The sequence below is a fragment of the Pan troglodytes genome, chromosome 13 (genome assembly GCF_028858775.2).
Source record: "Pan troglodytes isolate AG18354 chromosome 13, NHGRI_mPanTro3-v2.0_pri, whole genome shotgun sequence".
Taxonomy (NCBI): domain Eukaryota; kingdom Metazoa; phylum Chordata; class Mammalia; order Primates; family Hominidae; genus Pan; species Pan troglodytes.
This window is the reverse complement of record NC_072411.2, coordinates 141,356,746-141,383,670: the sequence shown is the minus strand read 5'-3', so window position 1 is coordinate 141,383,670 and position 26,925 is coordinate 141,356,746. Positions and strand designations below refer to the sequence as shown.

Here is a 26,925-nt window from a genome sequence, read left to right as displayed (position 1 = left end):
TCCCTCTGTTTCTGCCCTAGCTGGTAATTCTCTTGACCACAGGATCCCAGTTTCCCTTCCTTTATATGTAAGACACTTTGTTCAGTGTCTTTATTTCATAATCACTGTTGAGAAATGGAGGTAAAGTAGTATCAGTTGTCTGTAGACTTAGTGGCAGATTGTGGGGGAGGCTGCATCCCAAAGCTGGGCTGGCCCTGGAGGACAGGCTCAGGGACAGCTCCATGTCCCCTCTCATGGGTGCCAAACCATTCTGTGAGTGCCTGTGCTTCAAAGGTGAGCCCTGAGAGCTCTGTACTCGCCCCCTCTGGCCTTGAGGGAACGGGGGCTGGGAGGTTTCTGGCTGGACCCTGAGGGGCTGCTTGCGGGCTCTGGGTCTTTGGACTTGGCACCGTTGCCTTGGCATTTGTTGGCTTGGGAGTTGTTGCTGCTGCTTTTTCCCAGATGCATGGGCCTGCTAATGTCAGTGTTTGACAAACCAAGGAGAGGACACTTTCCTGAGCTCTTGAAGTCCATGCTTTATCGTTTTTGCCTTCAGATTTCAGAGCGACCTAGCAGCCGTGTGTAACAAACACGTCACTTGTCCCTGTGGAGATTGGCCCACCAGCCTCCACTGGCACCCTGTCCACTTTAACAAGCGCACTCGAGTTTAGGGTGGGGCAGTTGAGAGCTCCACAAGCACCATACCCTTTGGGATCCCTGTGATCCTGACACTCCTGGCAGGTGGGACATGAGAGAGGACACAGTCTTCACTTTACTGATGGCACCGCTCAGTGCTGTGGACAGGCCAGTCTTGCCTCCCTCACGGCCCTGACCATGGGCAACTGCAGCTGGCTTCTGTTTTTCAGGCCTGGGAGAAGAGTTTTCAAGCTGGCTGCAGGAAACGGGTGCATGCCAGGCAGAAGGCGCGGATCAGGGGGAGTCACTGCAGGCAATCCCTGCAGCCTGCCCAGGGCTTCAGCTCACCAGCCTTTCCGTGATCTGCGAAGAGCAGCCCTCAAGAGGCCACTCGTTTTATTTAGTTTTTGCTCCATAGGCTCACATTCTATGACTCCTAGAAGTAATTTTTTAAAATGAGTACCGTAGCTCCTTCGTATTCTGCATGTTGGCAACCCCACATCAAGCCCGAGGACTCCCTGACAGCAGTCTTGACCCAGGCACTGCCCTGTGCCTCTCAGAAGCCCCCGTCGGCCATTGGTCCCGCCTGCCTCGGGGACATGAGGACCACTCACTCACTCTGGCTTCCCTGCATTCCTGCAGGCCAACACAGATGCTGGCTGAGGATGGCCTCAGGGGCTCCTGCTGAATTCCATTTTTCCTGTTGTCACTGCACCCTGGTGAGCCCTGCAGTCCTCGCGGTTGATCCACCTGGAGCATTCACAGTGCGTGATTAGGAGACCCTACCCCAAAGCCGCCATGGCTGTCGGTGCAGAGCGAGGTTAAGGAGATGGGATTGTTGATGTCTTATTCCGTGCTGGTTGAATTTGTAGCTTTTACAAGAAGAAGACGTAGATGAGAAGCTGAGAAGTAAGCCTAAGCCCCGTGTGTTTGACCAGGGCTCCTCAAGGTAGTCCTAGGAGGCCAGAAGACATAAAGAAGACACTTGAGTTGGGGTCAGTGCTGCCATCTCAGGGTGAGGCCAGGTCTCACCTCCAGAACCCCTCTGCCTCTCCTCTCCTGGTGCCCCAGGAGCTGGCTTCACTGCTTGGAAGAGAACACCCCGACCCCAGTCCTCACGTCGCTCCTACAGGCCAGTCCTTCAGGCCATGCTCCTCATTCCTAGAGGGGTCCCTGGGAAAGCCCACCCCACCACCCTCTGAGAGATGGCCAGAGACCTTAGAACCATGGCTCTGGAGCCAGTCTCTGGGCCAGGGACTCAAAAGCACAGAAAGAAGTACAAGGTTGCCTTTCTCTTTGCATTTTAATCACTTATTTCTTCATTAAAATAGAGATTATAAAAGCCATTTGAACTACATAGTGGTTTCATTACATTAGGAGGCTTTTGTTTGGATGATTTAAACTCTCTTTATAAGCCATCATATTGTTAGTGACATTTGGCAATAGTGTTTGTCAGACAGATTTCTTGAACACAAAATCTAATTAGTGTCATTAAATCATCAGTGAATTTGAATAGAGTTTTATAATTGAAAAGGGAATCATTTTTAAAATATAACTTAAATTATTAATGTTGGGTAAATAGGATCTTTTAGGAGAATTTTAATGCTCGTGGTCCCCTTGGACTTTCCGGTTTCCTGGCTGTTTGTGGTGGTTTAGACACAGCCTTGCCTCTCCTTCTCGGACAGTGCTTTTCCACCGAGAAGCGGATCCCAGGTAAGCGTGGAAGTTCTCTTGCACTTCTGTGTGTTTGTTTGTTTTTTGAGGCAGTCTCGCTCAACTGTTGCACAGGCTGGAGTGCATTGGTGCCATCTCAGTTCACTTCAATCTTCGCCTCCCAGGTTCAAGCGATTCTCATGCCTCAGCCACCTGAGTGGCTGGGATTACCAGCATGCACCACCACACCCTGTTGCTAATTTTTGTGTTTTTGGTAGAGATGGGTTTTTCCCATGTTGGCCAGGCTAGGCTCGAACTCCTGGCCTTAAGTGATCTGCCTGTCTCAGCCTCCCAAAGTGTCAGGTTTACAGGCGTGAGCCACTGCGCCCAGCCTCTCTCTTGCATTTCTGATCAATGCCTCCCAGAAGAATATGGAGAGGGAGGATACAAACATAGATACCCAGAGAGGGTCCAAGGACAGGCCACGAAGCTATGGCTAGAGCATGCCCCAGGCTGGTGAGTGATGGAGCAGGGGCATGTGGGAGACCCCAAGCCCAAGACTGGGCCCTGGCACCCCCCTCAGGGTACATCTCTCCCCAGGAGGCACAGGGCACCCCCCACAGGGTGCACCTCTCCCTAGGAAACATGGGGCACCCCCTGCAGGGTGCATCTCTCCCCAGGAGGCACAGGGCACCCCCCACAGGGTGCACCTCTCCCTAGGAAACATGGGGCACCCCCTGCAGGGTGCATCTCTCCCCAGGAGGCACAGGACACCCCCACAGGGCACACCTTTCCCCAGCAGTTAGGGTACACCTCTCCCCAGGAGGCATGGGGCACCCCCTGCAGGGCACATGTCTCCCCACAAGACATGGGGCACCCTTCATAGGGCAGACCTCTCCCCAGGAGATATAGGGCACCCCCTATAGGGCATTCCTCTCCCCAGAAGACACTGAGGCACCCCTATAGGGCACACCTCTTCCCAGGAGATACAGGGCAACCCCCATGGGGGATACAGGCACCCCATGGGGTGCACCTCTCCCCAGAAGACACTGGGCACTCCTCCCATAGGGCACAGCCTCCAGGGCAGACACTGAGGGATAGCCCTCCATGATAGACACCAAGGGACCCCCCCCATAGGGCACAGCCCTCCAGGGCAGACACTGAGGTACCCCCCGCCCCCGCCATAGGGCATAGCCTCCAGGGCAGACACCAAGGGACCACCCCATAGGGCACAGCCTCCAGGGCAGACACTGGGGGACCCCCCCAATAGGGCACAGCCTCCAGGGCAGACACTGAGGGACCCCCCCCATAGGGCACAGCCCTCCATGATAGACACCAAGGGACCCCCCCCCCATAGGACACATCCTCCAGGACAGACACCAAGGAATCCCCCCATAGGACACATCCTCCAGGGCAGACACTGAGGGACCCCACCATAGGACACATCCTCCAGGGCAGACACTGAGGGACCCCACCATAGGACACAGTCTCCAGGACAGACACTGAGGGACCCCCCCCCATAGGACACATCCTCCAGGACAGACACTGAGGGACCCCCCCATAGGACACAGCCTGCAGGACAGACACTGAGGGACCCCCCACCATAGGACACAGCCTGCAGGACAGACACTGAGGGACCCCCCCCCATAGGACACAGCCTCCAGGACAGACACTGAGGGACCCCCCCATAGGACACAGCCTCCAGGACAGACACTGGGGGACCCCCCACCATAGGGCATAGCCTCCAGGACAGACACTGAGGGACCCCCCCCCCCCCCAATAGGGCACAGCCTCCAGGACAGACACTAAGGGACCACCCCATAGGGCACAGCCTCCAGGACAGACACTGGGGGACCCCCCCCCCCATAGGGCACAGCCTCCAGGACAGACACTGAGGGACCCCCCCCCAATAGGGCACAGCCTCCAGGACAGACACTGAGGGACCCCCCCCCCCCCAATAGGGCACAGCCTCCAGGACAGACACTGAGGGACCCCCCCCCCAATAGGGCACAGCCTCCAGGACAGACACTGAGGGACCGCCCCCTCATAGGGCACAGCCTCCAGGACAGACACTGAGGGACCCCCCCCCCACCATAGGACACATCCTCCAGGACAGACACTTAGGGAGCCCCCCATAGGGCACAGCCTCCAGGGCAGGTACAGGGCACCTTTTGTATGTAGGTTGCACATCGCCCTCCTGCAAGGCTTTCCCTCTTTCCCTGCACTGGTGTAAGGCATGCCTTTTCTTCCCTAACTTCAGCCTATTCCCAGTCGAATGCATGAAGAGTAAAAATCATTTACACACTGTTTTAGTGGCATGTCTTTTTTTTTTTTTTTTTTTTTTTTTTTACTAGCAAGGCTGGCCTCTTTTTCGTGTGCGTGTGCGTGTGTGTGTGTGGTGTGCGTGTGTGTCCATGTGACTTGTGCTATGGAGAGCACAGTGGGTAGGAGAGAGTTTTCAGAGCTGTTTAGTTGATAGTGTGACTCTTCCTTTCAGGGAGGGACTAACATGGAAAGGAACCTAGTTTTCTGGCACTGGGAGCGTGGGTCATGATCCTTATTCTCTTTAATACCTGGCCGAGGAAGCTGAAGAGATGTTGCCCAGGCCCAGCTTTCTGGTCACCTGAGGCAGCTGTCAGTGAGCATTAGAGCTCACCTGATCTGTGCCGAATGCCTGATCCAGGGCTCCGTGCCAGGACAGGGGTGCGGTGGGGAGGCGGGGGGCAGGAGCACACTCTTGGTTTGGAGCAGAGTCCCTCTGTGATGCCTCTGGGTGAAGATTAAGAACAGATGGGAAGACCTCGTGCACACCTTTGCTTAGCATGAGCTGCCTCCCAAGCTAGGCAGAGGCACATGCACGTGGCAGTGGGCAGTGGGGCCAGGTGACACATAGGGCACGTGGGCACACACCTGGAGAGCCATGGATGCCGTGGCCCTACCCCAGCTGGTCTGTACCTGGTGTTCCCATCCATGGGCGGCAGCTTGCCGTCCGTGGCATCCACTCTTCCGCCCTTTCCTCCTGGCCCCTGCCGCTTTATGTGGGCGCGGCATCTCCCCACTCTGGGGCTGTTCCCCTGGCAAGTTGAAAAAGAGACACAAGAAACTCAAGAGTTTCGTTTTAAAAGTGAAAATCTTTTTGGGTTACCACTTGAATATTTGTATATTAAATTCTGAAGTCAGAGTCAAAGCAGCTAAATTCTGGGGCTCCTATATTTGGTTCAGAGTTCAGTGTACGCTTATCTTAAAGTCTGGTTAGAGTAATGGGATCAGCTATGATTGGTTTTGTTTTTGCTTTTCTTAGAAGAATGAGGTCGTAGTTATCTTATTTTAAATTGCTCATTATAGTTTCAGTCTGCAAAAAATTGCTTCCCAACAGCCCTTGCCCCATGGAGTAGTCTAATGTGTAAAGTTAGCGAGGGACTAGTTGCAGACAATTTTAGCTAACTTAAAAATAAGCGCATCTCAAAGTCCTGTTTTTCGAAGCCTGAATTCGGTATTCCAGTGATGCACCTGCCCTCTAGAAGCCAACTGAGGGTTCCTACGGAGAATAAGTACCTATTCACCATGCTAGGATGTGGGGCGGGAGTGAAGAAGAGTGAAATGGCCATCTTCCCTTGTGGTTCCAGCATTTTCCGAGCATGCCGAGGGCAGAGGGTCCCTGTGTCTTCTTTGAAGATCAAGAAACAGGCCTGACGTCTAAGCTTGTGCTATGAACAGGGAGTATTGAAATCCAGTTTGTCCTGACGGCTTTCACTTTGCAGGCTTTGCTCTACAGATAGTCTGTTATAAATCTAATAAGATGGAATGCCTCCCTACAAGTAGCGAAGCTGAGATCACACAGCGTTGCCGGGGGCAGGGAGGGAATCAGTCACTGTTTGTGACTGCTGGTTTCATTAAAACTCCACCACAGTCGTGTTTCTGGGAGTTTTGCCTTCCTGTGAATTTTAATCCCCAGCAGCCATGGTTGTTGCTTTCATTCTTTTTGAAATGATGGTGGAAAGAGCTCACTTTCCCTCTGGGTTCTGGCTGACAAGTAGATACTGTGAGACTGCATTAGGCTGCATCTGTCCGCTCTGCGTTTCCGCCCTGAGTGAGCTCTGAGCAGCAGGAGGGAGGGAGCCAAGGGGCCCTGTGCAGGTGACAGCCAGAGGGGAGGGGCTCGCCATGACGAGGAGATCAGTTCAACAAAGGACTGTGTTTGTTTTCTGAGCTGAGAAGCACCCCGAAGCCCTGTGGGTTGTATGTTTATAGGTTAACCTGCTGGTGGCGTTCCCAATCTGCGGACAGTGGCCCAGGGATGCTCTCGGGGCACCTTTCCCTGTGTACACAGCTCCGGGTCCCCAGGGCAGAGTCCTGAATCTGTACCTGCCCAGATGTTTGTCCTGGTAGAGGGACTTTGCTTGCATGTGGCAGCAAGGAACACCGTGTTAGGAAGGTGTGCTCCGGGTAGTATCTCCCTAGCCTTGAGGGGGCCTGATTTTACCTTAGGATATTTAGTGTCTGCAGGAAGTCGGCGTCTCTAGGCGACATCTTTCAAAAGTGACGGTTTGATGACAATCAGGCCGCACGGAGGCAAGCCCAGACCAGCTCTTCTGAGTGTTCTCCCCATGCCACCTCTTCCAGTCCTCACAGGAACCCTTGGGGCAGGTGCCACATTTAACCCAGCACGGAGAGGTTAAATATTTAGGTGCAAGTGCGCCGGCAGCAAGCAGGCGGGCAGAGCAGGGTTTATCAGCCAGGCAGCCTGGCCTGGGCACTGCCCTCCAGCCAGCGTGCTGTGGGATGCCTGTGAGTCTTCGGAGGCCAGCGCTGCCCTGATGAAGGACATGGCAAGAGCTTGCTTATGTTTATCCCACCATCCCCAAGAAGTTCATTTAAGTTGGTTGTTCAGAATTAAGTTTTTGCCATGGGAAAGATACAGGTGAGATGCTTGGTGTGTGCAGCTAGCCCTGACGGCCCTCCCTGCCCCTCCTGCGCACACGCTGCTGCCGGGCCTGGTGGGTGCCCCCTCTCCCTCGGCCCACCCAGGCCTCCTGCCTTGCCTGTGCCCACACATCTGCCAGGAGCAGCACCCCTGCTGGAAGGCAAGCCTGCAGGTGCACCTGCCTGGGTAGGGTCTTGCCTCAGCCCCTCCTCTCCTCCCTCCTTCCCTGGGTGTGGGCCTACCTCCTGCCACCTCTGCAGCTCTTCTATCCCCGTGCTCCTGGCTGGAATTGAGTCCCACCCCCCTTGTGAGGGCTGTAGGTGGGTGGGCGTGTTTGTGGACACGGCTTTTCATCTGTGGGGAGAGCAGACAGGTCCTGTCCCCAGTGTCTGGATGCTGATCTGCTCTCTCTGCTGCTGTAAATCCTTGCTGTGTGTGACCACAGGTGTGACTGGGCAGACCTGCCTAGAGCCCGAGGTCCCACTGCCCTGGACTCCAAGCGATTCCTGTGGGGCTCTGCCATCCAGGCCACTTCCGCTGCCATGGGACAGTGGATGGGGAGGCTGGCTGTGGGCTGCAGGCTGCAATGGCCCAGCCCAGGTGGGCCAGGGAAGACCAGCGCTGTGGTCTCCATCCTGGAGGCTGGGGCAGCCTCAGTCCAGAGCTATCTGCTGGGGTCACTGCAATGGGGCAGGTGGTTTCTGCCTGGGGACTCTTCCTCAGGGTGGGCCATGGGGGGCAGCGGCCCAGCACACCCTTCCATCCACATGGGGCACTCATGAGGGGCAATCATGTTCATTTTGCTTGTTCACTGCCAGCGCCAGTTTGAGGTTGCCGAATGCCATTTGGTTGGCCAATGCCTGTCTCTGTCCCTTGTCTGGGCTGGGGGCTTTACTTACAGAATGGAAGAATGAGGAGTTTTACCTTACAAAATTATACAGTTGATGTTACGTTTAACATCGTGGACACGATGTGATTCAAATTTCACACAAGTCACAGACATGCGGGGTGACTGGCGTGTCTCATCTTGAGTAGGAAGAGGCTGTGAGCAAGCTGAAATCCTTTCTTCCCTATTTACAAGTGGTTCTGGGTGGTCGTGGAAACCGGCTGAGTCCTCAGCAGTGGGAAGCGAGGTCCAGGAACGGGATTGATGCCCTGGTGAGGCCATTCCTCATCCCCTGCACCGCCTGTGACCATGAAAGGGCTTGGGCCAGGCTGTTTTTGCAGGCTGGATCTTCCCAGAAGCCTAGGGGTTTGAAAGGTGTGTGTGCTGGGTGCCCGGGGGCTGAGCTGGACCTCCAGGCTCTCGCAGGAGAGGGTGTGGTGGCCACCTGGAAGCTGGCTGTGCAGGGGCAGCAAGGGTGTGAAGCTCGCCAGTCGGCTCAGGCCTCTCATGTGAAGAAGGACCCAGCAAGATGCGGGAGATGTTCCTGGACACACACTGCCTGCCCCCGTCACCTTGCCAACGCCACTGAAGGTCGGCGCCCACAGAGAAGGTCGGCGCCCACAGAGAAGGGCAGCGCCCTTGCACGCTCACAGTTACCTGGAGCACACGTGCTCAATCCCACGCGCGCTCACTCACATTCAGAACGCACACTTGGGTGCACAAGCACGTTGATGTGCATGTTCCTCCGTGCGGGCAGCCCTGTTGTCTTGGAGCAGCGGGCCCTGTAGCAGAAGGCTTGTGCCGCCTCCCACCCTGAGCACGCCACGTGGGCTCTCAGGCTGTGGCACCTCAGGGACCCAGCCCCCCATCCCTGCTGGCCCTACTCTGTCGGGGTTGCCTCTGCCCGTCTGATGTAATCCTTTTCATCTGCTTTCCTACCTCTCAGCCACTTTTCATTTTCCTTTGTTATCACCTCTTGCTCTGAAGTGATGCGCATTTGTTGTAGAGCGGCAATCAGTCCCGACCTTTTTGGCACCAGGGACCGGTTTCGTGGAAGATGGTTTTTTCTGTGGACGGGTGGGGGACGCAGGAGAATGGTTTCCGGATGAAACTTCCACCACCTCAGATCATCAGGCATTAGATTCTCATAAGGAGCGTGCATCCTAAATCCCCCACACGCACAGTTCACAACAGGATCACACTCCTGTGAGAATCTAATGCCACCACTGATCCGGCAGGAGCTTGAGCTCTGGCGGGAATGCTCCCTAGCCTGCCACTTACCTCCTGCTTTGTGGCCCATTTCCTAACAGGCCAGGGACTGCTGCTACCCGTCCACGGCCAGAGGTGGGGACCCCTGTCGTAGAGGGATTGAAGAATACACAAGGACTACAGTGTGACGTGGGTGGCATCCCGTGGGCGCCAGTCCTGCTGTGCCAGCGCAGTCACTCATGGAGCACAGGCGTCCGGTGGCTGCCTCACACGCACACCCCGCTCTATGCCTCGGGCGTCCGGTGGCTGCCTGGCACGCACACCCCACTCTATGCCTCAGGCGTCCGGTGGCTGCCTGGCACGCACACCCCACTCTATGCCTCGGGCGTCTGGTGGCTGCCTCGCACACACTCCCCACTCTATGCTTTGCTCATCCTTTCCCTGGCCTGAGCCTCATCCTCCAGGAAGAACCACCAGCTGGTGGAAGCCCCACTCTGGAGCCAGCCCGGAGCCCCTGATTCACTAAATTTCCTCCACAGAAAGTTTCTTGGGCCACTCTGGTTGCCAGGATGCCTGCTTACCCTGTACCCTCTCACCGTCCCCTCTTCCTCCATAAGGGGAGCAAGACCAACAAAAAGCAACCCACCAGTGGCCGGGTGAGGCAGCTCACGCCTGTAATCCCAGAGCTTTAGGAAGCTAAGGCGGGAGGATCACGTGAGCCCAGGGGTTTGAGACCAGCCCCAGCAACAGAGCAAGATCTTGTTTCGTCAAAAAAGAAAAAAACGTATCTGGGTGCAGTGGTGTGCACCTGTAGTCCCAGCTACTCAGGAGGCTGAGGTGGGAGAATGGCTTGAGCCCAGGAGTTCGAGACCAGCCTGGGCAACATAGCAAGACCCCCTTCTCTACAATTTTGTTTTTTTAATTAACTGCCATCTATTTGGGAGTCTGAGGTAGGAGGATCACTTGAGCCCAGGAGCTCAAGCTTACAGTGAGCTATGATTGCGCCACTGCACTCCAGCCTGGGCAACAGAGCAAGACCCTATGTCTAAAATAAACAAGACACTGGGACAAGAGACAACTGGTAACGGAACAATCACTGGGGACAGCAGACAGACCATGACCGGGACATGTGCGGCCACAGAGGGTGGCAGAGAGGCTCTCCCAGGCAGGCAGGTGGCAGAGCTCCTCACACCTGTGGAGGCCTGGCACTTCCCCCGGGCTGGCCCAGGGGTTTGTGTGGAAGCCGAGGAAAGTGTGTGCAGACAGAACCCTGGAGCGTGCGAACGAGAGCGGAGCCATCTCAGAGGAGCGGAAGGACGTGCGGGAGCCCTGGAGCCTGGGCTGGGTCCCAGGACAGAGGTGCTCTGGGTTTGCGGGAGTCCCTCTCAGGGCGTCTGGTCAGTTGCACCTTCCCACACTCGTCAGCGCCAGGCCAAATTGTTCCTTTTCACCTTTTCTGATACCGTGAGTGAAATGGGAAGTGTTCACTAGTGAGCTTGAACATTTATCCCCATTTCTTTTTAAACAGTTCTTCTGTGCATCTTGTTCTTTTCTGCCCAACGTTTTAGTGGGCTGCCTGTCATGTTCTCATTAATGGATAACAACCATTTATATAAAATTTGTATGTCATAAATACTGCAGTTTTTCTTTTACCTTCTGCCTTTTGTTATTAAGACAAACATTTTATGTCGATGTCAGTTTTTGAAATATGAGATATAATTGATACTCGGTAGAATGCCAGCCCTTAAGGGTGCTGTTGGGTGGCTGTGCCCTTCCCTGTAGACAGTCAGCAGGTCGGACACTCCACCCACTAGGGCGTTTCCTCCGGCCTCGGCACCCCCAACCCTACCTCACCCCCGCAGAGGCAGCCTTCTTCTGATTTTCATCCTTGTGCGTTAGTTTTTTCTGTTTTAGGGCTTCATGTGAATATAGTCAGCCCTTCATATTTTTGGGTTTCACCTCCACTGATTGAGCCAGCGGAGGATCAGAGCCTGGAGACACTGAGGGCCAACCACCCGTATTTCCACGCCAGGCTGTGGTGGAATGTGCGGATCTGGAGCTGCAAGTGCAGAGGCTCAGCGGAGGGTCTTTCAGTCTTGCCTCTTCTCTCTGCTCTTTCACCCTCTGCCAACACCTGCTGTTTAGCAGTTCACCTGTGTTTTCTTGTGTACACGTAGGTTGTTATTTTTTATGGTTAGGTGGTATTCTCTTTGATGAACACACATCATTTCTCCAAGTGTCCACCTTCGAGGGAACATGTGGGTTGCATCAAGGCTGGTCTGTGACCAGAGCTCCCATGCACATTCTTGTACAGGCTTTTTGTGGGTGTGCTTCCGTGTTTCGGATAAATAGCTAGGAATGGGATTGCTGGGTCTCAGGGCAGATGTGCGTTTAACTTTATAAGGAAGTGCCCAGCAGTTTTCTGAAGTGGTTGTACCATTTCACGCTCTCTTCACTGTCTTTATGTCGTTCTCAAAATAGCATTTCCAACTTGCAAGATAACATAACTCTTCTTGCGTATTTTCTTCTAGCAAGCCAATGGCTTTTGTTTTTAATGTTTTCCACTTCGAAGGTAAGACAATGCCCAGAGCCCGGAATGGCCCTGACTTCTTTTTTTGGACTGAAATAGCAGCAGTGCAGGGCAGGGCAGTGCCCAGGGCCACACCAGGGCAGACGTGTAGGGCCTGGGCTGGTTTCTTGGGTCTTCATTGGGTCTCTGTGTGTGTGTGGAGCCTGGGCTCTGACCGTCTGTCTCCTCCTTCCACTTGCAGCAACAGCAGGAGATGCTGGCCATGAAGCACCAGCAGGAGCTGCTGGAACACCAGCGGAAGCTGGAGAGGCACCGCCAGGAGCAAGAGCTGGAGAAGCAGCACCGGGAGCAGAAGCTGCAGCAGCTCAAGAACAAGGAGAAGGGCAAAGAGAGTGAGTGTGGGCACGGAAGGCCGGGCAGAGGGAGGGAGGCCGGGCAGAGGGAGGGGTGCGGGCACGGAAGGCTGGGCAGAGGGAGGGAGGCCGGGCAGAGGGAGGGAGGCCGGGCAGAGGGAGGGGTGCGGGCACGGAAGGCTGGGCACAGGGAGGGGTGCGGGCACGGAAGGCTGGGCAGAGGGAGGGAGGCCGGGCAGAGGGAGGGAGTTGGGGCATGGACTCCAGAAAGTGGGGGGCAGAAGGAGTGAGTGCAGGAGGGCACTGGGGCAGCACACGGGGAGTAGGGAAAGATCTAGGGGCAGCTGAGCCTCACCATGGTGACTCTTGCCACTTTGCCTGTGCTGGGTTTCTAAGAAGCAGGCCAGGAATGGGACCCCCACCCCCTGACAGGGACAGTGAGTGTGACAGTGTGTCAGCCCACCCATGGTTAGCTCCCCCGGTGAACCAGAGTCCATGGATTTATCTTCATCCAGGGCTGCAGGATTCAATATTAACATCAAAGCAAGGGGCATTCAGCCCGACTTTTGGTTTGATTTAAACATTTTAAAGACTATTTGGCAGGATTCCTAATAGACTTAAAAATATTAAAAGCCATAAAGCATGCCAGATGCACAGTGAATTTCATCTGTGAGTTCTGCCCTGCATTTTTCAAAGTACTTTTCTTTCGGGAGCATTTTATAAGTGCCTTCAAAGCAGGTGTGAGGTTGTAGAGTGACCCACGGCCCAGTGAGGGCCAGCAGCGTGCTCTTGCTATCTGCTCCTTCCACTCTGAATTTTGCCTTCTGTGGGGGCTGTGTTTGTACATCTGGAGACCAGCGTGGTCTGTTTTCTTCTAAGGAGAGCCCACACTTCATACTATCCAGGAGAACATTGTATTTGCTGTTTCCCCCTTTGGAAAGTTAGAGGGACGCATCTACTGAGGAAAAGGTCACAGTGTCGCCCCTGCTGACTGTGGGCTGCTCTGCACGAGGACGGTGCCCAGCGTCTCCAGTGTGTCTGAGCCCTGGCGTGTCCCCGGGGTGCAGGGTCCACCGTGGGGCTGAGTCAGCTCTGAGCATCCTCTCAGATCTTCACTTAAAAGAGCCCTTGGCTCACTGTGTGTTTATATCCTTTCCATGGACAACTTCTTGTTTTAAGTGACACAGACAGTCAGGATCTAATCACCAGAGTGAAGGGACTTTCATAGACACTCCGAGTTTCTGCCCAGGACTTACATGCTCAGTTAAACTTGTCTGTTCCCTGGTAATACTGAAAAGGAGTCGAGGTATACATTTTCCTCAGGTAACAGGATTCCAGGTAAGGAGAGTAGAGGGATTTACTCTTGTAGGGCTGCCATGAGTAAGAAGAGAAGTCTTTATGCACTTCCCCCTTCCCCAAAGATAACTCCTCTCCTGATGTTTAACATGGAAGATTAATTTTGCCTGCTTTTGAAATGTATGTAAATGGAACCCTTAATATGTAGGATTTTTGCGTTTTGCTTCTTTCTGTGGACATTATGCTTGTGAAATTCATCCCCATTTTGCATTTAGCAAGAGGTCATTCATTATCTATTATATATTGCTGCATGGTGTCCCATTTATAAATGCACCAATGTAGTCATTTCTTCTAAAGTTGTTAGATATTTGGCTTGTTTCCTAACCAGAGCTATTAAAAGCAGTATTGCTATGTGCATTCTTGTACATGTTTCTTGGTACATGTGGGCAAATGTGAAGTGGAGTTGTTGAACTTTGGGGCATGCATGTTGTCAGTGTTCATACGTGATGCCCAAAAGTTTTCAAAGTAGTGTACCAGTTTACACTCCTACCAGCCATGTACAGGGGTTCCTGTGGCTCCATGTCCTTGTCAACACTTGCTGGTGTCAGTCACTTTAATTTCAGCTCCTCCTCATGCCCTCAGCTACATTTCTTTGATTACCAATAAGATAGTTTATTTTCGTAAGTTTTTTTGCCGAATGAATATTCCCCTTTTTGTGAAGTGCTTGTTCCAGTCTCTTGCCCATTTTTCTGATGCGAGGTCTCCCTTTTTCTTGATTTGGAGTTGTTCTTTATATATTATGGAATCAACCCTTGTCCAGTTGTACATGCTGTAAATCTCTTCTTCCACTCTGTACTTTGCCTGTTCACTCTCTTAATGTTATCTTTCAGGCACAGAAATTCTCCCTTCTAATACAGTTTCAGTCTTTTCCTTTAGATGATTTTGTGCCTTAAGAAATCTTTCCTTTCTTCAGAATCTTGGATACATCCTCTTTAATTATCTCCTAGGAGCTGATTGTACCTGGAATTGATACTAGTGGGGTTTTGTTTGTGATTGCATTGACTCTGTGGTTCAAATTAGGAAGACCTGATATTTTTACAACATTGATTATTTACCTTCTTTAATTTTTCTTAATAATTTCTTAATAGTTTTATGTTTAGGAGGCTTGCATATATTTGATTAAATATATTTCAAGCCATTTGATGGCTTTGGTTGCTATTGTGAATGGCTTGGTTTTTATAATTTTGAAAAGCAGTCAGTTTTTGACCATTGACTTTGTGTCCAGCAACCCTGTTAAACTCAGATATCCTAATCATTAATAGATTGTTTTGAATTTTCAACATTTAGAATCCTGTCATCTATAAATAATGACAAGATTGCCTCTTTTCTGATTGGAATACCTTTTATGTCTTTTACTTGCTTATTATATAGAATGGGCTGAGATTGCCAATATAGTATTGAATTGTGGTCCTGATGGCAGGAACATTTGTCTGGTTCCCAGTTTCCTGTTAGGTGCCATGTTTTCTGTAGGGGCTTTGTTTGTATTTTTTACTCATTTGTCTACTTGTTTTTGACAGGTGCTATTTATCAGATCATGGAAGTTTCACTTCCATTCCTTGTTTGCTCGGGGTTTCAATATGAATGGATATTGATTTTTGTCAGGTGCTGTTTCAGCATCTTTTGAGATGATTGTATGATTTTTTGGCTTTATGTGGTTAATGAAGTAAAGCATATGGATTTATTTGAATATAAATTCTAACTGGCATTTTTAAAATAACCCCAGTCAACTTGATTGTAATATATTATCTTTTATGTAGTGAAAACTTGGATTTGCTAACATTTTATTTTGTATGATTGCAACTGTGTTCCTGAGGCAGATTGCCAAACAGTTTCCTTTCTCATAATGTCCTCGTCAAGTTTTGGTGTCATGACTGTGCTGGCCTCAGAATGAGTTAAGCATCATTCCTCTCTCCTTTTGTATTCTCTGGCAAAGTTTATTTAACATGGATATTACTTTTTCCATAAATATCTTGTGAAACTTACTGCTAAAGCCATCTTAACCCTAAGATTTCATTTGTGCAAAGGTTTTTGATTACTTATTCAATTTTTAAAATAGTTCCTGGGACATTTTTCCCCCCCGGCTCACTTTAGCTAAGTTGTATTTTTTTAAAAGAAATATATGCCTTTGTTATACATTTTTGTATTTTTGACTTAGTGGTTTTTGGTGTCGTGTCCTTTTCTGGTGTTTTTTATGTCTGTCAGACCTTTAATGATGTCCTCTTTTACACTCCAGATATTGGTTGTTTGTGCTTTTTCTCTTTATTGCTGCTGTTTTGTTTTGCTTTTGTTTTTCTTGGTCACTCTCTCCAGAAGTTTAGCAGTTATTCTTTTCAAAGACTAGCTTTTGACTTTATGGATGATGTTTGTTGAATATCGATTTCATTAATTTCTAGTATTTTTATTTTTCTATGTTCTGTTTTCTTAGGGTGTATTGTGGTTTTTGTAGCTTTTTGATATAGATACATAGAGCATTGATTTCAGCTCTCTCTTCTAACATATGCTTATATAGCTATACATTTTCCTCTAAATGCAACTTTATCTGCATCCCATAAGTTTTGATGCGTAGTTTGACAATCTTTGTCTTTCAATTAGTTTGGCCCATTTACATTTAATGTAATTATTGATATATTTATGCTTAAATCTATCATTGTACAATATGAATTATAATTATCTCAACTATTGTAATGCACTTGTCTTGCTTTTAATGTATGTTTTTAGTGATATATATATATATTTTTTTTTTTTTCACCAGCTTGGTAATCACTATTTTGCTGTTTCTTTACTGATTATCAGTAGGATTTCAACAACTGTCTTTAATCTATCACAGCCTTATCTAAATTAATACTTTTGCCAATTCTGGCAAAGTAAGGGTCTGGGATACTTTAACTCTTAATTTATATACTATTTTGACCTGTATTTAACTCTAAACTTATCTTTAACATCACAAGACATTGTTGTTATTATTTTATATAGTCAAGATTTACTCATAAATTTATCCTTTCCACTTTTATTAATTTCTGCATGTCTGAACTTTCATCTGTGATATTCTTTGTTTACCTTAATGTGGGTCTAATGGTGATGAATTTTCTTTCTGTTCAAAATGTGATTTCAGGTTAATCTTTGAAGGTTATTTTTGCTGAGTATAGAATTCTAGGTTTGTATTTATTTTCTTTCAGCACTTTGAGAATGCCATTCCATTCTCTTCTGACTTCCATTGTTAATCTCCAGAAATGAGCTATCCATCCTATTGTTCCTTCTTTGGAAATAATCTTTCTTCCCTGGCTATTTTTAAGATTTTGTCTTTGGTTTTTTGAAGTTCTTCTTTAATGTGCTTAACTGTAGTTGCTTTCATTTTAATGTCTTCTTTTTGGGATTTGTAATTCCTAAATCTGTTGTTTTATACTGTTATGAATTCTTAGACCTGATTATTCTCAAACTTCACCTCAACAAATACTGACTTTGCCCCAGTCTCTCCATTTAATCTATCTGGGATTTAGTTATACACCTGTGTTGGATTAGCTTTCAGTATCCCCTAAGTTTCTTAAGTTATTTTTGTGTCTTTGTTTCCTTTTTCTTTTGCCTCAGTGTGGGTATTTTCTTCCAATTTATCATCCACTTCCCTAATTTGTGCTTTACCTGCACCATAATCTGCTGTTAAACTCATCCATTGGATTTTACATTTATTTGGTTTTCAGTTCTAGGATTTTCATTTGGCCCTTTTTCATAGTTTTCCATAGACTTTCTTGATCTTATTTTTTTCTGCACGTAGTGCAGTTATTTTGGAGTCTGACTGGTAACACTCTCTGGCCCTGTGGCAAGGCTTTCCTGCCTGTTGTTTCTCTCATTTTTTTTTTGGTCAGATTGTGTTTATTTCTATGGTTGGATATTTTAGGTTGCATGTCTGACTTTGCACTGTTGTGATGACGGGGGACCTGGGATGGTGACACATTCTTTTTGAGTGGACTTTGTTTTCCTTCTTGTAGTTGACCAGAAGTGGCCAAGTTTCTTAAGCATCTGAATGCAGTCAGGTCTGGAGCTGATTCTGAGTTGGGTTTCAGGCCTTCAAAGGCCTGGTGGATTTCTGGCCATCGTTACTCATAAGGCATATCCCTTTGAGGTCCTACGCACAAGCTCATGAGGTTTACTGGGGTCCTTTAATTTTCCTCAGTTTTTGTGGCCCTATCAAGGGCCTCTTCCGAAACCCACTATTGACTCTAGAGAACAGGCTACCCAAGGGTGGGGTCCTGCTCCCCGCGGTCCCTGTTTCTGACCTCGGCCCTGGTGTTCCACACTGCCCTAGTTGCTCTCTGTGCCTTCACACGGAAGGCTAGGGTGCTTTGTCTAGATCTTCTGACCATTTCCAGTAGGTTTAATTGAATTACCTGAATAAAAATTCTTGAAGTTACATTATTGAAAACACCATGTGCTTGGAGTACTCCAGGTTTCCTAACCTGTTCTTTATACTGTTTATGTTCTTTGTTTTGTCTGGAGTGAAAGGATATGTTAATATTTGGTGTGTTTGGTGATTTGCCTTCATATAATTTTTAGATTGTGAAATTGGCATTTTGCTTTTAATTAATCTGCACTAGATTTGAAGTTTTTCCAAATAGGACATTTTTGTTCATTTGTTTGTATTTGAAATCCTTGTGTTCTAAAAAGAATTAAATAACTATTAAGTAAATTCAGTTTGTAAGTTTATTTTTAATGTAATGAATGTTATAACTAATGCTAAATTAGAATTGGGATATAATCTAAACTGTATTATTATGCCTATATTATTTTGTACATTTTTATAAATATTTGCTATTTCAGACTAGATATATTTTTCCTAAGAGTACATAGCTAATGCACTCTCTGAGTTTTTAGTTTATTCCTCTATTTAGCTGTTTCCAAGTTCTTAGTAATTGTTTTTGTCCATAAAACTAACACTTTTATCAATTATCACAGCATTTTACTCTTGAAATAATAAATGCACTTTAAATGTTTTTTCACTTTAACTGGTAGAATTTCAAGGTAGAAGGCCTCTGAGGAGGGTTTATATTCCCTTGTAGGTCTAATTTTTGCATCAGGATTTGAAAGTGAGTACCAAATCTGCATGATGGCCCTGGCTTCTGTCACATTGATTAGATAAGGTGGTGACTTAATCCCCAGGGATTGCCCACAGGGGAGAGCTTCCAGACTTGGCTGCAGAGGCCTTGAGGAGACGGGGCTGCATAGGGGAGAGCTTCCAGACCCGGCTGCAGAGGCCTTGAGGAGACGGGGCTGCATAGGGGAGAGCTTCCAGACACGGCTGCAGAGGCCTTGAGGAGACGGGGCTGCATAGGGGAGAGCTTCCAGACATGGCTGCTTGAGGAGAAGGACCCTGCAGACAGGGCTGCGGGCACGCCTGGTCTTTGCATGCAGATCCGGGCCCTCTCGGTAGTGGACGGCTGTGCTGTGGGTCTCTGTTCACTCCAGGGTGTTCTGCCAAACTGATCCCAAGTGGAACCCGGCTGGCAGTGTTCTTGCTTCTGAAGCTGCCTAGTGCGTTGCCTGGGTTGGGGACCAGGAGCGCAGCTGAGTCCTCTGGCTTCACGTGTGAGGAATCTGAGTATCTTAGGGGCTCCACGGCCTGCTGGGCGGGGCCCACCCTGTGGGGTTGCTTTCCACTTTAGAAAGCTGCCTTCCGTAGACAACAGCACGTGGTCCCCGTGGGAGCCCTGTGCGCGGGGCTTTGACGTGTCTGGCCTGTGCTGGTGACGCTGCAGTGCAGGAGGCGTGCGTGGGACCCACATCACGGGTGTGCGCCACGGGCCCAAGCACTGGGGCCTCTGCCTGGGGTCCGGCCTCCCCTCCATGCTTCTGTGGTTCGCCGGTAGCCCAGGGTGTATCCTATGTATTTTTCTTTGGAGTAGGGAAAATAGTTGCTTATCAAAGAATTGAAGTTTGAAATTTAAATATCAGCTGGGTGATTTGTGCCACAACTAACCAACAAATAAGAGTTTTTCAGATTGCTAAAAAGCAGCTTGGTCTAGATTACTTCCTCAGAGTTTACCAGACTCTTCCAATAAAAATACCATCTTGAGGCTCACAGAATATGAAAAGACTTCACTTCAGAAAACATTTTGGATCCGTTTACCAGCCCGAAACAATCCCTGCGCTGCATCCGAAGCGCCGTCCACCCTTAACTGGAGCTCTGGAATGTTCCTGCTCCCCTCTAGCCCCATCACAGGCGGCAGTCCCGGTGGTTTTCACTGAGGATTTGGGTGGTCAGATTTTATTATTAATAATAAACTGTGTACAGTTGGGTACTTGGCAAGCTTGCGTCGGCTCTGCAGCCCTCAGAGTGTGGTCTTGTGGTGAGGACGCAGGGCCGCAGGCCCCTGTGGTGGACGCCACTCGGGGGCTCTTATGTAAGCGGGGCCCAGGGGCCGGCGTCTTCCCCCGTGAAGGAGGTTCTTGTCTGTGCAGGCTGGAGGAGCAGCGGCGGGCCGGCGCGGGGGACACGAAGCACCTCCAGCATCTAAGCATTTGAAAACACGGTGCACAGCATCTGTTTATTCTCTTGGGTTTTTTTTTAAGTGAATTTCTTATTGAGTATCTAATAAATATCATTACACTTATAAACATTTACATTACTTTTAATTTTAAATAATTCTGCACTTTTATTTATTGATACCAAGTAATGCAATTCATTTGACAGAACGGTGGCAGTTTTCATCATGTTTAGCAAGAACACACTGTCTTTAACCAGCAAGGTTTTGATTGAGATTAACGGCACTTGGGAATCTAAGACACAGCTCTTCACATAAGCTCGGGGAAGGAGCAGGAGCAGGAGCAGGCTGGACTCGGCCCGAGCAGTGTGGAGCGAATACAGCCCCGCTTTCTCTCACCGCGGTCCACATGCGCAGCCCTGCAGGGAGTGGAGGGAGGTCACTGAGCAAGTCCTTTGCTTTGTGTAAAAATGACGTGAAAGGCTGATCCTGAAAGTCATTAGGTGTCCCTTCCGTGAAGTTGTGCCTTCCTCAGAGGCAAGGGGGTGGGGAGAAAAAGGAGCACTTTCAGGCAGAAGCCAAGCAGAACCTGCCACAGCTCTGTCGTCTGGACTCGCCAGGTCCAGGCCGCGGCCCTCCGGGAACACAGCCGTACCTCCCCACCTGCCCCACCCCACCCAGAGCTGCTGTCCTCGTCTCTCTGCCCCGCTCAGCTGTTACTCGCTCGCTCATTCCTTAGGTCTCGGGTGCACTCTCTGCCCCCTGGTATGGGAAGAACTTGGCCTCTTTTATCCACCTCTTCATCTCTGCTGGCCAGAACGGGCTGGCGTCTCATAGAGCCTCTGTAGAAGCCTCCATGCAGGGGATGAGTGATACTCAATGTGAATTAAGAAAAAAAAAAAAAGTAAAAGTAAAAATTAGGGAGATCTGCTATCCATTTGTTGAATGGGTTTTTTCATTCTAGAACTTTAAGTGAGAAACCTGTTGACAGATGAGCGTGTGCATAACCAGAAGTGCAGAAACGGGGTGGGGGTCAGAATCAGCCCCTCATTTTGAATACTCTCCTAGTAAAGTCTGAAAGATGAAAAGAAGATTCCTTGGTGGTTAAAAAGGTCATGAATCGATGACTTACCTTCCTTGTGTTTCCTGCTGGCCAGGCCTATGCTGGGCATGGGTGGGGTGTGAACCCCAGTCATGTCTGCCCCCCACTGCATGGGGCATGAACGCCAGTCATGCCCAGCACCCAGCCCTGCATAGAGGGAGCCAGGCAGGACCCAGACTTGTGGCCAAGTCACCCTTTGCCACCGAATGGTGTTTGCAGAAGCAGGGAGAGGGCGTGGGTCATAAAGTGTGTCCTGTTCCTGGAGTGCGCACCCTCCCCCGTGGAGGGCCAGTGGATCCACAGTAACAGCTGTCCCTGGGAACTGGTGTTTTGAGGAGGTAAGGCTGACTGCACTGAGTTTGGGTCTACTGGGAAGTGTTGAGGGCGTCCTCGTCCCGCACACCGAGAACCTGCTTCTTGTCCTGCTCTGCTGCCTCCACTCAAGGACGGCCGTGTAGGGGGACCTGCAGGGCAGTCCCCTCCAACAACTGGCCATCTGGGTCCTCATCCTGTCACTGTCACCAGCATCATTGTGCGGTTGGACTACTTCCCTGCACTGTCAGCAGCATGGGTAGTACCCAAAAAAATGTTATCCGTGTAAAGGCAAAAAATTGAAGTTACCCATTTCACTTCTTACTTCTTTTATCAGTAAAGTTAAGCTGATTTAACATACTCATTGGCAAATTTGCCTTCTCCTTTTGAAATTCGCCTTCTGTGTTCTCTGCTCACTTATCTTCCCCACCGCCCGGCCTTTCCTTTTATTCCTAGTTGTGGAGGCAGTTTGTATATTTACGAGGTTAACTCTCTGGTTTATGTCTGGGTCTGTTTTTCCAAAGTTAGCAGCCTGTTGCTGATAATCTTTCAGGAATGCCAGTGCTCACATGCCTGGGAATGGTAGAAGCGAATGGTTTCCATAGGTGTGTGATCTTTTGACCAGTCCCCTTACAGACAGACAATTCAGCTAAAAGTGCTTATAAGTGATGTTCAAGTCTAACGCTGGGTGCCCTGAAGAAGCATCCCTCCTGTCCCCCCACCCCCACCCTACCTGGGGCAGTGCTCACCGCAGTCACAACTTAGGTGATGAGACCATCTTCAGCAGCATGAGCTGGGGGACGTCACAGGCACAGCTTGACTCGGGCAATGACATGATTTTCTCAGACCGCCAGAGAGCCCCGAGCCTGAAGCCTCATGCATCACGGTGGGCCTTCCCAGACTCATGCTGGTGGTTGTGTAGTTAATGTCTTTGTGTTTCCCTGGCTGGGCTAGTGCAGGCCCCACCACAGCCTGGGTAGACCCTGTTTCCAAGCGTCTCATTGCTGACTGACCCTTGACCAGACATTGAAGTTCCACCTTGATGTAATGGGAGTGGGGTTCTGCTGTAGGGAACACAGAATGAGCCTAACTAACAAAAACTCCATTTGTGAGTGGCAGCAAAGACATTTGGTATGTGATGAAGGTGGCAAGGAAAAGACATCTTTCTAATGATATTAATCATTTATTAGCAGTTGGTCAGAATATCCATAGAGCCTTATATGCCAAATCCATTTCTGAGCCATCAGAGTGAGTCATGAAAAAATTTAGCAAATAACCAAATGAATGAAAACCCAACACCAGAACCAAGGATAAAATTAAAATGATTGCTTATTAACCATTGAAAGGAAGAACAATGGCAGAGTTTTAAGGAAAGGGAAAACTCACAAAGGAAAAACTAAAATAGACTTTATAAAAACAAGCATTTGAACATTTTACCCAAATTGTAAAAGGAAACAAGAGGCAGGGTAAATGTTTGCACACACACACACGGAGCAGCCGAGAGCCACGAACCAGGGCGCCCGTGAGACTTGGTAACTGAGCCAACCTCACCTGAGGCGCACCTGGCCGCCTTTGTGTCCATCCACAGTCGGGGGATGAGAATACCTATTTATAGCTCTCATGCGAGGCCGAACCAGGCCAGGGCTGGCATATACTAGGCTCTCGATACAGCCATTATCATAAGAAACCCACGCAACTCCAGTGGATACAAGTATGAAACACACACATACACACACACACAGAGACCCACAACACCACTGTGCACATCACCGGAAGATTCTAAGAACACATAAGCCAAGGACATGAATTATCTTGCAAGAGAGGAAATCGGCGTGTGTCCAGTGGTGCTCAGGGATGCCTCACAGTGATGCCTGCTGGCTTTTGGATTTGGGCAAATGGTGATTTGAGGACCAGCAGGAGGAGCAGCTGCCCCTGCTGCAGGTGGATGGGTGGTTCAGGGGGTCAGCGTGTAGAGAAGTTTTGTTTTTCTTTTTTGTCTTTTGAGACAGGGTCTAAACTCGCATTGCGAAGGGTGGAGTGCAGTGGCACAGTCTTGGTTCACTGTAGCCTGGACTTCCCGGGCTCAGGTGATTATCTCACCTCAGCCTCCCAAGTAGCTGGAACTACAGGCACATGCTACCACACTCGGCTAATTTTTGTATTTTTAGTAGAGACAGGGTTTCGTCATGTTGTCCAGGCTGGTCTCGAACCCCTGGGGTCAAGCAGTCTGCCCTCCTCAGCCTCCCAAAGTGCTGGGATTCCAGGTGTGAGCCTTCAGGCCTGGCCTATGTGTAGGGATATTTTGGACAGCAATTTACCAAGATGTGCCGAGGGTTAGAATAGTAAGTTTGTTAGATGTAGTCACTTTGCCAAGCTGTCCTAAGCAAGTAATTCTAAAGGTAGTCAGTGTTACCCACTCATAAATGTTCACTGCAGCGTGGTTTCTAACAACCAAAACTGCCTCCCAGTCGGGAAGTGGTTTTGTAAACATGCTTCACTCACCTCAAGGTGTGTTTTTGACCATTACAAACGCTATCTGAATATTATGCAACACTAGGAAGATACTTAAGGTGCTGTAAGAAGGATAGAAGTACTGTGTGGTTAGATTGGAGATCTGAGGCGAGCAGCCTCCGTGCTAACAGGCCTTGTGTTCAGGCGGTGAGAGTGGCCTTTTTTGCCAGTTCCCTTTAATGAGGCTTTGAAAAAGAATCACCGCCACGGAAGAAAACCACAGTTTCGACTTCGGTCCCACTTGGTGCAGTCACTCTGCCTGAGTCTGAGCTGCCAAGCTGGGGAGGACAGGCGCTGCCCTTTGATGCTGTTGGAAGCAGAGCCGGCCGTCATGTCGGCGCAGGTGTGGAAGGAAGCACGCCTGCCTGTGAGACTGGCTTTGTCCCTGCGTGATGCATCCATTTGCACAAAGCCTTCTCTCTTAGATTCTGCTTTGCAGTAGCAAGAATGCAACCACCACGCTGCCACTGCCTAATTCAGAGTGTTCTTTTATGTGAGAATATTAAAACTTCCTTCAGAAGTGGGTTTTGTGTTAGCTAACAATAAGTCTTTCGGATGATTAAATCTGCATTTTAAATAGAATGCAATGATGTAAAATCTTGATGGGAAGAAGACCTCTCATTAAAACCCCTCCCGGCCTTGGTTCTTTGAGGAAGCGCTCAGGAGGCCACAGCGTCCTGAAGGTGCATAGCCGTCCCCAGCCCTTCCCTCCCTCTGTGGCCCCGCTGCCCTGCATTGCTGCTGTAGGGCAGAGCCACACTTCACCCCCTGCTATGCTTTCTCCCACACCAGGTGCCGTGGCCAGCACAGAAGTGAAGATGAAGTTACAAGAATTTGTCCTCAATAAAAAGAAGGCGCTGGCCCACCGGAATCTGAACCACTGCATTTCCAGCGACCCTCGCTACTGGTACGGGTAAGTGTGGGTGTGGGGAACACCCCGGCCTCCTCTCTGGGGGCCCAGAGGACTGTCTGATCGCTGGTAGATTTGCATGGAGCCAGCTCTTCACCTGAGGCAGGGAGGGAGGGTGAGGAATTGAAACCCCAAGCACAGTGGTGCTCGGATGTGGGTGACGTGGTCTGGGGGTACACTCACGCGGCAGCCGTCCTCACGGAGGGGCCCACCTCCAGAGTGACGTGGTCTGGGGGTACACTCACGCGGCAGCTGCCCTCACAGGGGGACCCACCTCCAGAGTGACGTGGTCTGGGGGTACACTCACACGGCAGCTGCCCTCACAGGGGGACCCACCTCCAGAGTGACGTGGTCTGGGGGTACACTCACACGGCAGCTGCCCTCACAGGGGGACCCACCTCCATAGTGACGTGGTCTGGGGGTACACTCCCACAGCAGCCATCCTCACGGGGTGGGCCCCCCTCCAGAGTGACGTGGTCTGGGGGTCCACTCACGCGGCGGCCGTCCTCATGGGAGTGGGCCCCCCTGCAGAGGGACCGAGCAGTGCTCCGGAGGCTGGCGCCTGTCGTTACTCTTGGTAATGTTGTGCCATTTTTCAGCCACAATAAGAGCCACTTAAACTGGAACTCTTGTCTGAATCCTCTGTGCTCCGACAGCGCTCCCACCTGACGTTTCAATAATTCTTAGGCTAGTCAGGAAGCCCCCGTGGTACTTCTGTTATTTTATACTAAGAAACCCTGCCAGGGCCCACGCAATTGACAGAGACCACAAAAGGCTTGTTCGTCTGAGGACTGAAGAGAGCCGACCTGCCATGCAAAAGAAGGCCTTCGGGGGAGAGTTCACAGAGCACAGTGCGAGCGAGTGGCGAGGTGATGCGGCTTGAAACAGTGAGCAAGGGCAACAGAGGATCGCTTTGAAATGTAGTTTTCTGCTGCTCTCAAGGTTCATTTCATTTCTAGAAAAAAATCCCATAAGGGAGTTTTTGTAAATCGAAATATCAGTAATTTCGTTGGAAAAAAAATAGCTATTCTCAAGCCTCAAAATGGACAGCTATGTGTAGTGAGACCCCCCCACAGCTCAGGCGCGATCCCCCTTGTTTCCATGGAGGCCGCCCGCTACCCCGACACATCCCAAAAGGTGTTTCCAGCACAGGTGGCCCACGCCCTCCACTCTGGCAGCCGCTGTGCTGGCCAGTGGCACATAAGCTGCACTCACGGCAGACACACCGCCTGGATTTGGGTAACTCGACCAGGGACACACAAACTCGCAAGGAGGAGTGAGACCGGCGTCCATGGGAGGCAGCACGTGACAGCAGTGAGCCACTGGGACCTGAGAGAGGAGGTGGCTTCCTGAGAATCGCTGGCGACCAGCACCTGGGAGCCCGCTTTGGGGGAGACCCCGATCTGTGCCCCCAGAGCCAGTCCACTGCCTGGACTGGTTGTGGAGAAACTCCATTGTCCCACTGGCTGGGGCAGGGCGTGGGGTTGCAGGGCAGAAGGAGCAAGGGACAGGAGTGTGGATCGCGGTTCAGATGGTGCCCCTGGGGCCCAAGCTGGAAAGGGCAGGATGAGGAGCCAGGGGCAGGGTGGGCCTGGGGCCTGGCGGAGGATGGAGAGCTGGAGTGCGGAGCCTGCCGGGCCAGGGCAGGGCCGCCTTGGGTCCCCCTGTGAGGCAGCCGAGCAAGCGAGCTTTGAGAAGACAGTGATAGGAGTGGGGCAAGCACGGGCAGCCCTTTCTGAAGAGGAGCACAGAGTCTGGGAGGCTGCAGCAGGAGTTGGAGGACTAGAGCAGTGGGGCTGCTGGGAAGCAGGGGTCACGGTGAGCACAGGGCAGCCCCCAGAGGGTGGCCACGGCAGCATGGAAGAAGGTGGGGAGCTGGCGCCCCCTCGCCCAGGAGTCAGTGGACAGTGGACGGGGGGCCGAGGCCAGCAGGAGTAGAAGCCGGGCAGTGGCCTGGACCTGAGGGGAGGGCGGAGCAGCAGGCCCAGGGAAAGGCTGCACCTGCAGTCAAGGAGGCCACGGGAGAAGAAGTGGCCTGGGGCAGCCTCAGGGCGCTGAGGGACGTGCTGAGAGACGGGAGATGGGGGGCTT

General features: G+C 50.5%; 1 protein-coding gene across 22 annotated transcripts in view; it reads left to right on the top strand.

Annotated features, from left to right (window-relative positions):
* Nucleotides 1-26,925, top strand: part of HDAC4 (histone deacetylase 4) — a 359,741-nt gene that overhangs the window by 213,199 nt on the left and 119,617 nt on the right. For all 22 annotated transcript variants that reach the window (XM_054679623.2, XM_009444680.4, XM_016950850.4 and 19 more), the window contains 2 exons: nucleotides 12,059-12,209; nucleotides 24,717-24,837. In XM_054679623.2, the coding sequence (XP_054535598.1) occupies nucleotides 12,059-12,209; nucleotides 24,717-24,837 (272 nt within the window). The remainder of the gene's footprint in view (nucleotides 1-12,058; nucleotides 12,210-24,716; nucleotides 24,838-26,925) is intronic.